General features: G+C 49.1%; 1 protein-coding gene across 1 annotated transcript; it reads left to right on the top strand.

Moving 5' to 3' along the window:
- Positions 1-8,655: 8,655 nt before the first annotated feature.
- On the top strand, positions 8,656-14,433 carry PGLYRP2 (peptidoglycan recognition protein 2). Its single transcript, XM_056850807.1, has 4 exons — positions 8,656-8,725; positions 9,988-10,884; positions 11,468-11,678; positions 14,097-14,433. Exons 1-4 carry the CDS (start codon positions 8,656-8,658, stop codon positions 14,431-14,433), a joined length of 1,515 nt encoding a protein of 504 aa, XP_056706785.1.
- The last annotated feature ends 1,798 nt before the right edge of the window (positions 14,434-16,231 follow it).

Raw genomic sequence — 16,231 nt, 5'->3', positions numbered from 1 at the left:
AACCACTCCCCCATTACTTCAGAAGCTCGGCATTTTCACTGTTGAGGTATAATTGAACTCCACTTGCCCTGGGAATGTCTTCGGGGAATGGAGCCCCCAATGCATCTGGTTTTGAGAATTCGAATGGAAATACCGTGCATCTAGAGAGCAGCAACTCCAATGGAAACAACCCATGCATAAAAGGCCAGGGTGTGTAACAACGCAGCAAATGAAGTTTAATGTAGGCAACTGCGGGGGGGGGGGGCACTCTGGGAAGGTTCCAACTATAAGCGATGGGGGTCTGAACTGGTTGAGACTGAGATGGAAAGAAATCTTGGGGTTGCAATGGAGACAGCTCAATGAAAATGTCAATGCAGCGTGCAGCAGCTGTGAGAAAGGCAAACACCATGGTGGGGGTTATTGGGAAAAGGCATGAAAAACAAAACAGCCAACATCGTAATGCCCCTTGTAGAGTTCTATACTGCAGTCCCATTTGGAATACTGGTTGCTGGAACTCAAAAGAGGCATTGTGGAGCAGGAAAAAGTGCAGAAGAAGACAACCAAGATGATCCAGGTGTTGCAACAACTTTCCTCTGAGGAAAAGTCTGGGACTGCTTAGTTTAGAAGGAAGGCAACTAAGGGGAAACATGACAGCAGTTCCCAAAATTATGAATGGGGTAGAAAAAGTGGATAAAAATAACTTTCTATCCCTCTCCTGTCATAGTAGAATGCAGGGGCACCCAATGAAGTTAATGGCAATAGGTTCAGGACGGACAAAAGGAAACACATCTTTACTCAATGAGTAACTAAATTTTGGGATTCACTTCCAGTGGTTTTAGTGACAGCCACGAGCATAGATGACTTTAAGAGGGAACTAGAGAGATTCATGGAGGACAGGTTCACCAACAGATTAAGGGTGATTAAGGGTGAACCTCCATATATAGAAGCAGCAAACCTCTAAATATCAGTGATAGGAAGCAGCATCAGTGAAAGGCCATGACCTCTATGACCTGTTGTTGGCCCTGTGTGAAACAGGATGCTGGATTAGATGGACCACTGGCCTGATCCAGTGGGCCTCTTCTGATGTTTCCGACCTCCTGTGCTTTTTAATACCATGAGGTGCCTTGGCTTTTCACGGCTAGATTTAATGTTATTAGTTTTTATGTTTGTTTTTTTCATTATTGTATTGTTTTCAACGTATGGGTCCCTTTGAGCATGCCTCTGGAGAGGCAGCATATATGCTTCCTTTGCTGTAACAGTTCTGTGTGTGCACACTTCTAGATGCTTGGGCAGTGCCAAACATTGGTTCTCCCTCCACCTCGAGTGTTTAAGGAGCTGCGAGAACAAGGCCTCTTGCTTGTTTGGGACTTCCAACACAAGGTACTAATACAATGGGACGCGGGAGCAGGACATCCCTGTGAAGAATTTTTAAAACCCATATATTTCTCTGCTGGTCAACAACATACAATAGGAAGACATGTCATCTCCCCCCCCCCCCCACACACACACACACACTTCCCTATTGGGAAACACCTTCAGCAAAACAAACAAACAAAAACTGCTTATCGCCACTGTCCTGGGAGCAGAGCAGTTTTGGGGGTGTGCGTAAGGGAAGAGCAGAAATAACATCACCCCACTGACCTGCTGCAAGTCTGATTCACCTCTCTTGAGATTTGTGCCTTCACACCTAACCTCTGGTTGGTTCTTCCTGATGCCAGTAATCTGTCACACATCAGAAAATAGCCAAATCCCTGCTTTGAGCACCAGGGACCTCCCTCGAGGAGTCAAGGAAGTCAGAGCAGAGGGTTGGGGATTCCTCAGGGCAGCAGTGTTGGAGGACAGAGCCACGCAGGTTTGCTAGAGGTGTGGAAACAATGGGAAGCACACCTGTCTCACAGATGGGGAAATCCTTGCACAATGGTGGGCAGTGCCAGAGAAGAACGATGGAAGGTCCCTAAAAGGCCGAGGCGAGCCAGGGTCAGCCCCAGCACAGCTATTCTCCACAGGAAGGAGGTAAGTGATCACTTGGTTAGAGGACAGCAAGGGGGGGGGGCTCTTGGGGGCACCAAGCATAGGAGGGGCTCCTCTCATTTTCTCCCATCCTCCTAACCAAAACACCTTCCTCTTTATTTCATACCACTTGTCTCCTAGTTGGCCAATACAGGGCCATGGTCCTTTCATTTAAAAATAGTGTTTCAGAAGTATTGTGGTTCTAAACCCCCTATATTTCATCACAGCCATGCCAAAATTGGTGCTGGAGGGAGCCCCATCTACCTCACTAGCTGCCTGTTGTGCGGGGGGGGGGGGGAGAGGCAATTGTAAGCTGCTTTGAGACTCCTCACAGTAAAGTGGGGTATAAAAACCATCTCTGCATCTTCTTCTGTATACCAAGTCTCAACAATCTGCCTCCTCCAGAGTAAAGTGGGTTGCTGAGAGAAGAACCTCCGCTGCACAATAGCATCCTAGAGTGGGGGATTTTTGGTTGCTCAATGCCTCCCATTTTCAAAGATTTCCTTATTCTACATTCCTACTTTCTTTCTGCACCAGCATAGAGTGTAGTGGTTAAGACCAGTGGAATCTAATCTGGAGAATCTGGTTCAATTCCCCATCCCCACTCCCTCCACATGCAGCCTGCTGGGTGACCTTGGGCCAGTCACAGTTCTTTCTGAACTCTCTCAGCCCACACGGAGGCAGGGAGTGGCAAACTACCTCCAAACAACTCTTGCCTTGAAAACCCTTCTGGGTCATCATAAATCAGCTGTGACCTGATGGCGTGTGCGCACACACTTTATTTCTACAGTGAGAAAATTCAAATGTTAACACTAAAATGAGTTTTACAAATTTGCCACATATGACAGCCGTGGGCTTCACAGGTTCGGGCAATTGGCTATAGAATTTGGAATGCTATGTGTGTGTACCTGTCTTCGTCAGGGGATGGCATTCAGACTAGGAGAGATGGAGGAAGAGTTAGCCTATGGGGCAAGAGGGCAAATGCCTGGGGGAAGGGGGAGCTGTGCTAAAAGGCGGCATCCAGCCTCTACTCAGGCCTCGCTTCCCCCCACTTCCCCATTGTGTGAGCTGCTGTCGTGAACGCAGAATCAACACAGTCATGCCCCACGTGGGGTAGGCTCACATTCTAATCTCAATGTACAAGAATGGGGAAGGGGGATAGGGGTTATGTAAACATGTGGATGGGGGGGAGTGTCAGGTGGCACTAGAGAAAAAAGTAAGTTTTCTAAACTTTTAGAAGAAACCACACTCCAATGTTATTTCCGCCCCCCCCCCCAATAACCAGTTAACCATGTTTAGAGTTTTGTTTTCCTTAAGACAACGCTGAGGCCCTTGGGTTTCTGGAAATGGGCTACATTTATTTATTTGTCCTGCCTGGGGTTGTGTTGGTCTTTGTACCCTCAGCCTGCCTGCCGGTCACCTGCAGCCGCCACTTTTGTTTCCTCGAGATCAAGATTATACTTGCCACCTTAAATAACTTTTAAAAAGCAGTATGCGTGTGTGTGTGTGTGTGGGGGGGAACCCTAAAATCGGTTGTCCCTGTCTAGCAGGTTGGAGGACGGGAGCCAATAAGGACAGGATTTTCAAGCAGCTACCGTACGCCCTCGGTGACTGCTGTCAGAGAAGCCCTCAGAAGGGCTGCCTAGCCTTGGCCTTTTGTTCCACCCTGAAATTCCAGCAGGCAAATGAACAACAAACACACCCTCCTGAGATTAGCAGGGGGAAAGTCCATAAAGGCTGATGGCAGAGGGGACACCTGACACCAGCAACACCAACTACCCACCCAACAGGCAGCATTCAGGGCAGAGCATGTGTGCTCCGTGAATCTGTGAGTGGCGATACTGGAGGAGAGCAGAGCTCCAGATCCTTAGAAACTCATCTTGCAGTTTTTCAAAAGGCACATTTCATAGAATCATAGAGCTGGAAGGTACCACAGGGTCATCTAGTTCAACCCCCTGCACAATGCAGGAAATTCACAACTACCCCCACACACACCCCCAGTGACCAGCTAAGATGGCCAAGGTGCCCTTCCTCTCATCATCTGCCTAAGGTCATAGAATCAGCCTTGCTGACAGATGGTCATCTAGCCTCTTCTTAAAAACCTCTAGGGAAGGAGAGCCGTCCACCTCCCGAGGAAGCCTGTTCCGCTGAGGAACCACTCTAACTGTTGGAAAATTCTTCCTAATGTCTAAATGGAAACTCTTTTGATTTAATTTCAACTCGTTGGTTCTGGTCTGGCCTTCTGGGGCAACAGAAAACAACTCGGCACCATCCTCTATATGACAGCCCCTCAAGTACTTGACCTCAAGTTCTAGACCTTATGAGATATGCACGTGAAACAGCCAGTGATATCTCAGAATTCAAAATGGGAAACTGGGTTCCCCCCTCCCCCCCCCCCACTACCAGGCTGTGCCTAAAGGGAGCCTCCCCACGATGTTGTGCTGTGACATCGCACTCCATGTGGAAGCTCCACTTGCCATCAGAGTGGAGCCGGAGTGAGGCTCTGCATCCCCCACCCCCCTTGAAGTTATTACTTACCAGCTGAATTCAGCTGGAGCAGGAGGGTCCTGAGTTCCTGGTCACTTCTGTAAGAGAGTTACAGGGATAGGGGAAGGCATGGGGGTGGGGAGAGAGCACAGAGACGGGGGTCCAATCCTGCCCACATCCAGGCCACTTGCCACTGCCGCTGCAGCGGGGGTTCATTTTTGTGCCCCCTGAATGGAAACAACTTCCAAGAGGGGGAAGGAATCTTTTTCACCAGAAGGGCAGATGGCGGCTTCTGTGTCTACAAAATCCCACTAGCTGCTTCATGCTGACCCTTCAGTCTGGAATGGGCATCATTTATTTACTTCGTTTTTATGGAGTATCTGGATGACAATGTTGGTGACTCAATGCATTCAAGAGTTTTCTCCAACTTTTTTCAAACCTCACGGCAATTTTTAAAAACTTAACACACAACTGCAGCCTCAAGCAGTCCAACCCAAATTGGCAAATGCTGGCCAAGGCCTCCCAGGGATCGTGATGACCCTTTCCATTTCCCTCTTTATATCAAGAGGTTTCCCTTTGCAGTTCAGGAGGCAATAATCTTTTACATACTGTTCCTCTACTTAAAGACCGATGGATTCACATTCTAGCTGTATCTGAAGAAGTGAGCTGTGGCTCACGAAAGCTCATACCCTACCAGAAAATATTTTTGTTAGTCTTTAAGGTGCTACTGGACTCTTGCCCTTTTTGACTACTGCAAACAGACTAACACCACTGTGAATAATCTTTTTGTTACTTTTCAGTGATAGTCCTATTTTATGGCAATTGTACGTTAGACCACATGTTAAGCACACAAACGTTTGTTGTTTGGTGTCTGGAAGACAGCCACCACCGAAAGACAGGCTCTTGGGGCAAGAGGGGTTTCTTGCTGAGAGGTCCCAAAACAAACCACACACAGATCAGCAGCAGCAGCCAAAGCCTCCGGCCGTCTCTCTGTCTTCAAGCACACTTTGCTATGGTGCCCTTCCAGGCCCCTGCCTGCCTCTCCTCTCGCCAGGGCTGATCTCAAGTGCTGGACCTTGACTTTCGGTCTTGGGGCAGAACACCAGCTTCACTGCTCCTCATCTGTACAATGGCAGTGTTAATTGGCTGCCCTCGAGCAGGTCTTCCTGAAGCATTTTTAGTTTGGGACATTAGAATCCCTGATGCATAAGAACTCACATGTGAATCTGTACGCTTAGACAGAGGCCCCAGTGCAGGGGAGGGGTAGTGACAACAACACATAATTCTGACCAGCTTTGCCCTCTGGGAGAGACAGCGTGGTGTAGTGGTTAAGGTGTCAGACTAGGACCTGGGAAATCCAGGTTCGAATCCCCACTCTGCCATGGAAACCTGCTGAGTGACGTTGGGCCGGTCACGCACTCTTGGCCTCGATCCTGGCAGGTATTTGGATGGGAGACCTCCAAGGAATGCTGGGGCTTGAGGTGGAGGCAGGCAATGGCAAACCTCCTCTGAATGTCTCTCGCCTTGGAAACCACACGAGGGGTCGCCGTAAGTCGGCCGTGACTTGATGCCGTTTCACCCTCCACCCTCTGGGAGAGCAATCTGGCAGCAGACTCCATCTAGTGGACTCCGGAGCTCTAACAGAGCAAACGGCAGATCCTCCAAGCCTGAAATCTGCTCCCCACACTAATGAATAAGTCAGCAAACGCTGCCAAAGGTCACAAGCGCCCTTCCTTAATCGTTTCCTGTTAACTCTCACGGATGCAGCATTTCTGGACTGGCCCTTCATCGGCCACCTCCTGCCCAGGGGAGGGTTTAATTACTATTTGCAACCAACAGAAGCCCTCTGTAGTTGTTAAATTTTATTTTTCATTATAATTGCATGCTCTCACAGAAGAGCACCTGTGAAGAAACAAACCATTGTTGGACTAGATGATTCTTTGTATGCTATCTAACTTATCAAGAGGAAAGGCGGGATATAAATATTGAAAACCAATAAATTTAAACAGTCAAGATCCATTTCTATTATCTCCGTCATAGATGTGGATCTAATGTCAGAGTTGCTCTAACTATACAGTATTAATTATCCTGGCCCTTCTTCCAAGGAGCTCAGGATAGTATGCGTGGCTCTCCCCTCCCCAACTTTGTCATTCAACAACCCTGTGAGGTGGGCCCCTGTGATATAGGTTGTCTAGCCAAAGGTTTTCCAGGGAACCTCATGGAGGAGTAGAGATCAGACCCCCAGGTCTCCCCAGTCCTAGTTCAGCACTCCAGCCACTACACTACAGTGTAGCCCTATGCATAACTGAAATAAACAGCTGAGGGAGGATGGAGAAACACTGCAGAGCATTGCCCAGTCCATCTGGCACCCAAGATCTGACCAGTACGTAGGACATACAGTTCTGTGATTCTTCTCCCCCCCCACCCCGGGCTTTCTTTTGTCCTGTAAACAAGCTGCAGGCGGCTGCATGGTAAATTGGGGCAACACTATAAAACGTAGCCTGGGACTGGGAGAGCAAAGCGGTGGCAAAGATTGTCATCAGCTACCGAGGGATTTGCTACAGACATAAATGTATTTTATAGAATGGAGGGAAATAATATTAATTTATTTACTTTGTTCATGAAGCTGGATGCGGCTGTCATGTTCTATCTGCAGAACTCTTCCGGTCAACAGACTTCTGAAGAGCACCCCAATGCCCACGTCCCTTCCCTGAGGGTTTGGCAACTTATTCCTCACTGGTTAGCGGCCTGAGTGTGTTCTCTCAAGAGCAGCAGCACTTGAACAGGAATACTCACCGGACTCCCACAATATATGCGCCCCCCCTGCCCCCAGCCACAGCCACTGAACAACAGACACGGGCTTTTTTGCAGCACTGTATGTTGCCACTGCAAAAACCTCTGCATTTGCAGCAGCAATGAGAGCCACGTGGAAAACGGCCACAGTGTGGAGGCAGAGCAAGCCCCGTTTCCTCTGCTGGTCTCATCCAGAGCTGCTCTCTCTCTCTCTCTCCTCTCTCTGCCGTCAAGTCACAGCTGACTTATGGCTACCTCTTGTGGGGTCTTCAAGGCAAGAGTCGTTCAGAGGTGGTGGTTTGCCACTGCCTGCCTCCGCATCACAGCCCTGGTCTTCCTTGGAGGGCCTCCCTTCCAGACACCAGTCAGGGCTGACCCTGCTTAGCTTCTGAGATCGGACAAGATCAGGCTCGCCGGGGGCTACCCAGGTCCTGTGGTGGGCAGGAGGTGGCGGTGCCAATTCCGGTTCAGGCTCACATCGTTGACAAACATGCCCATGTAAATATGACAAGGTGGCAAAACTTTTTTACACTGTGTGTGTGTATTTAAACTCAAATGTCTTCTGCAGCACTGGAGAGGCAAAGTATGAGCCATCAAAAGAAAGATGAGCCTTCAAAACTAAAAAATATTCTTGAAATCAGCAGGCACTGTAGTGATAGAATTTTTTATTTACTTCATTTACACGCTGCCTTTCTCCCCAAAGGGACCCAAAGCAGCTCCCACCATTCCCCTCTCCTCCCTTTTATCCTCACAACCACCCCGTGAGGTCAGCTTGATTGAAGATGTTACCGTACACTTCCCCCCCCCCCAAGGGCTACCTGAAGTTGTACGGATGAGCACGCATCCTTTCACAAATAAGAGGAATGTTGTTCAAAAGAGTTCCAAGACCAATCCGTGTACAGGGCTCAAATTACAGAGGGGACAGGAGGAGAGTCTGGTCACGGGTGTTTACCCCGGTGTCACCCCGAGTCCTCTCCAACAAATACTCCAAATACTCACTGGACTATCACAGCAGAAGAGATTGCATGGGGGGGGGGGGAAGAGTGGCTACTTTCAGCTTTCCCAGGATACAGGTTGAAACACAATGAAAACCTGGGAAACGTACTGGCTCCAAATCATATCAGGAATACCAACGAAGAAAAGATGTTGCGCATCACAAGCTGTGAGGACTCATTATCTGCAAGTTCCTGAAAAGTCCTTGCATCTACATAGTTGCCCAAGAGGATGTGGAGTACAGCTTGGGGATTGTGGGATCAGGCTGCCCTCCCCCATTTCCCTCCGAGCCACGTATAAGCCCAACCCCCTGTCCCTGATTTTTCTCTTGCACAGCTGCCAGCGGGCTCCACTGCGTGACCACCACAGGCTTCTTTCCACCCTGAGGACGAGATGCTCCTGATTTGGCTGGGATTCATGCCTGGGCTCCTCTGTGCCTCTTTGCAGATGGAAACCAATGCAGGTAAAAGGCAACTGACACTCCCCAAAGACCAGCAAGATGATATCAGCAGACCTGTGGGACGAGCGAGCGAGCGTCCTTGGAGAGGGAGTTCGAGAGGGACAGAGATGGGGGAAGTGTATTTGAGATCAGAGGTGCCCAAAGTCTCTCCTTCTGGTAAAGAGGCAGAATCCAGTTTCAGCGCTGTCTCAACCATTTCACAATCATCGCAGGGCTTTGCATGACCGGGTACTTTGAGAGGTCTTAGCAGTGCTCTGTTTTTACTTTTCTTCTTGCTCTTCGCTGAAGGTAAGTCCTGATAGCCTTGGATCTGTAGATCAGGTGCTCCTCTGATGATCCTGGTTGTTCCCAGTGAGGTGTGTTCAGACTGCTTCAGCCTATGGGAAGGATCCTTTTACTTGTACGTGTGGCGTCTGGGAGAGACTTTACGATCAGCTCTCTTTTCATTCCTCCCTATTAACATCCCAGCCTGTAGCTGGGTAGGAGGAATGCTAAAGTTGTTAAAGGTCAACCTGGTTTGTGACCTGGTTTCACCCCATTAACATCAATGGTAACACAGGAGTTTGAGTCCATGTGGCTTAATTTGCTTGTAGATCACAGTAATCTGGCCCATAAATAAATATATGGGGAAATCTCCCTTCCTGTGGTTTGTCATTTGAAATGTGCACTATTTCCATTTTAGTAGAAAACTGAAAATATAACTTAATGCTTTTTAAAGAAAGCATTCCTGATTCCTGTACATTTTTAGGTTTTGTCAGCTGAAATTTTACAGACAGATTTGTAACCAACGAAAAGCAAAACAGGGAAATAGAGAGTTTAGAATACTCATTCTGAAAATGGCAGCTCGGCCCAGAAAAGTTCACTTACAAGAACTCACTACTCTCCCCCCCCCATTTTTTAAAAAGGAGTGAGCTGAAACAAGGGCAGAGACGTGTGTCCTTCTGTGGTGCAGTTCCTGATCACACACTTTCAAACAAATTAAAGTTTCACAAGAGCAAACTACGTTTCTTTCTGAACCATAACTGTCACCAGCATCAGCCTCTTGAGCATGTAAGATTAAAATGGAACGCGTTCCAAAAGAGGCCTCCGCATGAAGTGCCAGAAAGCCCAGACTTGTGGGTGGTCAGCAATCTCAACTGTGTATTGGGCTAAAGCGTTTATAATAACCCGTGCATGCTGGGTGGACTTCGTCCTTTGCAAAATCCACCTCCCACTGGGTGCTTGGCCAGCTCTTACTCTGCTCTGCCCATCCTTCTTTTTTTCAGATGAAATACCATTCCGGATGGACTCTGTGATCGCAGTTCTGGAAGACATGGAGTCCCATGTCGATGGGACCCCGGATTTGCCTGTGATGGAGCTCTTCCGAGAACTGGATTGCAAGAGAGAGTTTTGTCAGCTCTCCCCAGCACCAGTGACATCCACGCCCTTAAATCTGCCTTACCTGAGTGCCAAACAGAGATATTTCCTCAAACACCTGGCGAATCACCAGGTGGATGGCTCCTGGACAGAAGGTGGGGCGGTACTGACTCCTGATGGGACCACCGTGTCACTGAGCCCCCTGCTGGGTGGGATAGTCGGTGGTCTCAGGAGGAGGGGGCATGAGGTGGCTGAGCTTGCCACGCCTTGGCTCACAGAGCCCCCGTGCAGCAGCAGTCCCCTAGAGCCCTGCCCCGCTCTGGACCCCCTCCTCGCCACTCTTGCCGAGAACCTCGCTGTAGCCTTTTCCCTCTTCCACACTGGGCGGAGTGAAGCGCTGCTGGGTCCCAACGGCTGCTGGGACAGCCTCTCCGCACCCCACAAGTTCACCTTGTCAGGCCCCCCCTCACATCTGCCCGATGCTTCCATCAATGGCGCAATGGATGGGGTGATCCTGGGCACTTACTTGGCAGAGAATGCCAGCTTACCATCCAACATCAGCACCCTGCTTCGTGAATACTACGCTGGAGAGGGTCTGCCAAGGGGAAACCAGACCCGAAGCAACTTCCGGCGAAAACACTTTGCGGCCCTAGTGAGCAAGGAGAAACTAAGAGGGCAGCTGGAGAGCTCTCTCTGCCTGCTCCAGCACCTGCACGACGGCCACCCCCTCCTCGGAGGCATCGGGAAGGAGGATCTGGCTTCCCGTGTCAGCCAGGCAGTAGAAGAGTTCATGGTGTTATATGTAGGTATGTGGCCTTGTCACAAAGGGCTGCAGGGGGTTGAACTAGATGACCCCGGTGGTCCTGTCCAACTCTGATTCTATGGGCTGCCCTTACGTTCACGGGGTGACTGGTGTGCTGCTGCATCATGGGGAACCCATCCATCCATCCCTCTGGGGGTCATGTCTTTATTGGCAAAGGTAGCCTGCCACCATCGGCACAGGGCTCAGGAGAGGCAACTGCAACTCCGCAATCACCCGGGAGCAGAGCGCCCGTCCCCAGTGGGCTCCGGCTTCAAATCAAGTAAGATGTGGACAAACAAATGAAAGAGGGAAGGCACACTGGGAAAACATGGCACCAGCCATCCCCAAGCCTGCCCTGCTCATTAGGCTCCTTGTGGAGAAGAGCAACTCAGGGTGGGAGCACAGGACCCTGGCAACAGGGAGGCTGGGTCCCCTGGGAACTCCTCCAGCAGCCACATAGCTCTCGTGTGCAGAGTAACCACGTGGGCTGGCCCTGAGAAGGGTCTTCCAGCAGCCCCTGTGCACCTTTCCACTGGGTCACTGTGCCTGCTATGTCATTCATCACAACTGTGTGTTCCCCCACACAGAGTGCCCAGCTATCATTCCAAAATGCATGTGGGAGGCCCGGCCCTACCGAGGAACACCGACCCAGCTTCAGCTGCCCTTAGGCTTTGTCTACATCCACCACACCCACAGTCCTGGAAAGCCATGCCGAACCTTCCCAGAGTGCGCTGCTGACATGCGCTCCATGCAGCACTTCCACCAGGTGGCCCGTGGCTGGGACGACATCGGCTACAGGTGAGCGAAACCCCTAATGCAGCAAGCAATTAACTAGAAAAGGCGTGTGCCAAAGTGGGATCCCATCGATGAGTAGAAGAGGTGGCTGGGACGAAAATGCAGTTGGATATCCTTTGCAGCATATTACAGTGGTTCAGAGTACACCCCTCCCCAAAGCCTAGGTCTCCATGAAGGAGTAAGCCTATGTTTGGTTTACCACTCGGGCTGGATAACTGAACACTCTTCAAGTCAATAGAAATCCCTTCAGACAGAAAATGTGCATATTAGGGGGAAACCAGACTAGAACCCCTCTCACTGATATCTAGTGTGCAGATATTGTTTTTATTTGGAGGAACATTCAGTACTGTTTAGTAGTATACCTCTGACGCGGGTTGGCCATTGAGACCCAGGCTGGAGTCAGGCAACGGGGACCTGCCAAGGAACGGACCAGCAAGCCCTTCCTTGTTCCTTCTGATTGGGCCCAGGAGGCCAGAAGCCTCCCCAAGTCTCCACTTGGTGGCACGCCCCTTCCCCTCGCTCCCCACAGGCACCAGTTACAAACTAGGCAACCACCAACTGCAACCAGTGGCTCTGTCAGACTTCATTACCTCGTTGCATTCCAGCAATATAAACTTCACTCCAGACGTTGAAGAGAGTTTAAAGTTTTATTAAGAAAGTAAACGGGTTCAGTGGTCTATACAAACTTAAGGTTAGAATGCCGATGGGAAGGATACAGGCTAACTATATAGAAAACACACAGTAGAATTGATTACACGTAATCTTTGAAATGCAAAACATCAGGTTTCTTTCAAGCTTCTAGAGGTGCCAGGGTTCTGGCAGAATTGACACCTTGAGAACAGATAGTTGATTTACAATAGGAAGGCTATGAAGTGGAAGTGTTACTGTCTCCGGCCTCCATCCCCTCTTCCCAAACTGAAGGGAACTTTCCCATGAGACCGGGAAGGGGGGGGGGGGAAGAACACGGAGCTTGCTCATCCCGGGTCCAACTGGGTGCCCTCGCTGACAGGCTCTGACCTCCTGCCAGAAAGAGTCATCTGTTCAATGCCAAACGGGCTACCCTCAGCGGTGGGGCACCCGACGGATGGCTGCCTGACAGACATGCCAACTTCCACGTTAGGGGAAGGACACAAGCTGGGCTCCCATGAGGAAACGTTTGGTGGAGGGTCATCCATTCCAGCTGTGCTCACTCTGTGAGCTCACTTTTAACTTGGGTTTTAACTTGCTGGACACGTGTGGTGTGCGTGTCCGGCAGCTTTTGCTGTTTCATTAGCTGCCTGGCATTTGTGGGGATGAGGCAGGGTATAAATAAATCTCACTCTCACATGCACGCACTCACTCACCCAAATCTCCCTTCCAGGACTTCATACACTTTAGGGAGGCTGAGCAGACCAATTTCCCCATCTCCCCCTCCCCTTTTAATTGATACTCAACTGTTCTCCCAGAGCACGTTCAATCTCATCAGGCAGGAGATTTTGGAAGGCTATTTTTCAAAGTCATATTTTTCTGCATACATAACAGTGCCCAGAGTATACCAAAGCCCTACCTTCTCTGTGGGTGGGCCTTGTTTACTTGCTTTGGTACTAGCAAAGCACTTTATTATTAGATATGGGAACAAGCTTGGGGTCCCATGCAGAATTGCATGGCGGGGGACCATCCCACCCCGCCTGCCAAATCTCCCCCTCTCCAGGATCCCATAAAGGATTTAAGCAAGCCCCTTTCCCCATCTGCCCCTCCTTTCCCCTTGAACTGACTCAACCGAGGTCAGCATTCTGTGCTCATGGGGCATAACCAGTCCTTTTCAGACTGTGGTGGTTTTAAAAAATATTATCGCCTTCATTGATAGCCTGCCTTTCTCACTGAGACTCAGAGTAGACTACAAAAGATACGAAAACAATTGGCAAAGGCAACCAGTACACAGTGCAGTAGGACTAGGATTACAGACCTAGAAAACAGGGCAACAAGAAACTCCCCAGCGCACCAAAACTGTATGAAGCATGACATACTATAATGAAGAAAAGGGATTACAAAGGTAGAGGACATTGTAGCAGCAAGGGAGGTGATGCATACGATATGGAAAGTATCCAACTTTCATAGCATATGTCCTCTTTAAATCACTTCTAGGTTTCTTTGGAATATTAGGAATATTACTTCTAAATATAATACTTTATGTATCTTGTTTAAAATAGCTAGCTCCCACATCCATCTTTCTACATAATATCTACTTTTGAAGTATGTTTTTCAATTGCATCAACAAAGAAAACGATACATCCTTCCATGATAAAGTCAGGCTAGAGGAAAACAAGCAGCTCTCCCAGTTGTTAAATATAAATGGACATGAACTTACTGGGGGAGGGTGTGGGGGGTCATTAACCATTTCTGCCCCAGCTCCTCTGACGCTTGTCTTCTGTTCCTGCACAGTTTTGTTGTTGGGGGTGACGGCTACATCTACCAAGGCCGAGGCTGGCACTGGAGAGGCGCTCACACCCTGGGGCACAACAGCAAGGGCTTCGGAGTCAGTTTCATCGGAGACTACATGGAGGCCCTGCCTGACCCCTTTACCCTGGAGCTGGTGAAGGACAACTTCATGCGATGTGCGGTGAAGGGGTCCCGGCTGAAGGCCAACTACACGGTCTACGGGCATCGCCAGCTGGTGCCCACCTTGTGCCCCGGAGACAGGCTCTTCCAAGAGATAAAGACATGGAACGGTTTCAAGGTGAGGTGCTTCATGAAGGACGGCATTCAGCACTGCATTTAATTTACAGCTGGGAGTTCCCTGACCCGACAAGTCTTCATGAACCCATTTTCTACAAAATTTGGAGCCTTCCCCTAAAACTGGGGGGGGGGGGAGCCCCAAACACTGCCAGGAACAAGGGCCTCGATCCAGATTCCTCAATTGCAATACGTTAGGAAGGTCATGCAATTGATGCTTGGATTTGCAAATACGGGAGAAGGGGAATGCAAGTACTTGTGGGATGAGGGTAGAAGGGCTTATGACCCAGCAACACAAAGGGCTACAATAGATCATTTTAACATTATAATGATATAACTATCTGGAAATTCTTAATTTTTTAAAAATATTCTCTCACGTGGGGGGAGACATGCTGGCTGGCTGGGGGGGGCTGAGGCAAGAAACTGGAATGCTGGGGTTGCGTGGCCACTGCAAATGCCTCTCTGCGTTCTGTCCTGGATGTCTCTCGCCAGGCTTGATTCCGGTACAGGTGGTGCTCCCAAGAAGCCCTGGCTTTCCTACCTCAGATCATTAATGTCCCATGTCAGGTTCATTGTGAATATAGTACACAAGTAAATATTATTCAAGAATCTTTGCCTCCATTGTGTCCTTCATTGTTTTAATATCTTTATTAATAATTAATAATTATCTTTAGCATAGACTAAGTGAAAGAGTATAATACTGCCAACAATTAATTCCACATATATGGTTATAAAATACAGAAAGCAATTACATGAGCTCATTAAATGTCTCTTATGCCAACATAGCCCTGATTTGGGTGGCCCCAGGCTAGCCCAGTCTCATCAAATCTCTGAAGCAAAGCTGGGTCAGCCCAGGTTAGTACTTGGATGGGAGACCACCGAGGAAGTCCAGGATGGCCACTCAGAGGCAGGCAATGGCACACCACCTCTGAACGTCTCTTGCCCTGAAAACCCTATGGGGTTGCCGTAGGTTGGCTAAGACTTGATAGCCCTTTCCACCACCACCACCACCACCACCACCACCACCACCACCACCACCACCACCATGCTAAAGTAAGAGGTCACAAGGCAAGGTGCTTGCCCCAAGAAGATGCTGATAATAATTTCAAGCTCCCATTCTTATAGGCTTTCAAAACTATCTCTAACAAAAGCTAATGGTCTTGCTGGACAGTGTTCACATTCTTGGCTGATTATCTTATAAACATCAAGCGCCATATAAAGGTATGGTCCAATAACACCTTAAAGACCAACAACATTTTCCACAGGATAAGTTGTCCTGAGTCAAAGCTCTTATACCCTGGAAATTTTGTTGATCTTTAAAAGATAGAGGTAGTCCCCTGTTCAAGCACTGGGTCATTCCTGACCTTTGAGGTGACGTCACATCTCGACGTTTACTAGGCAGACTGTGTTTACGGGGTGGTTTGCCATTGCCTTCCCCAGTCATCTACACTTTACCCCCAGCAAGCTGGGTACTCATTTTACCAACCTCAGAAGAAGGCTGAGTCAACCTTGGGACAGCTACCTGAAACCGACTTCCATCGGGATCGAACTTAGGTCATGAGCAGAGCTTGGACTGGAGTTAACCACTCTGCGCCACAGGGTTCCATGTTGGTCTTTAAGGTGACTTGAATTTTGTTCTGCTACTGCAGACTAACATGGCTACCCACCTGGAACTATCACTATCCTCAGGCACTCTTTACACCTGGACCTAGATATATTTTGTATCTATTGACATGATTTAGACTGTTCCTAATCTACTAGAAACCCTGTTATTCTGCACATCCTTTGCCCCTCTCCAAGCATGTTCTATTGTGTGGGTGACCTTCCTGAGCAATTTGTTCGCG

This window comes from Euleptes europaea, chromosome 1, assembly GCF_029931775.1.
Source record: "Euleptes europaea isolate rEulEur1 chromosome 1, rEulEur1.hap1, whole genome shotgun sequence".
NCBI classification, from domain to species: Eukaryota; Metazoa; Chordata; class Lepidosauria; order Squamata; family Sphaerodactylidae; genus Euleptes; species Euleptes europaea.
Note: the sequence above shows the minus strand (reverse complement) of the source record. Positions and strands in the feature narration are given on the sequence as shown.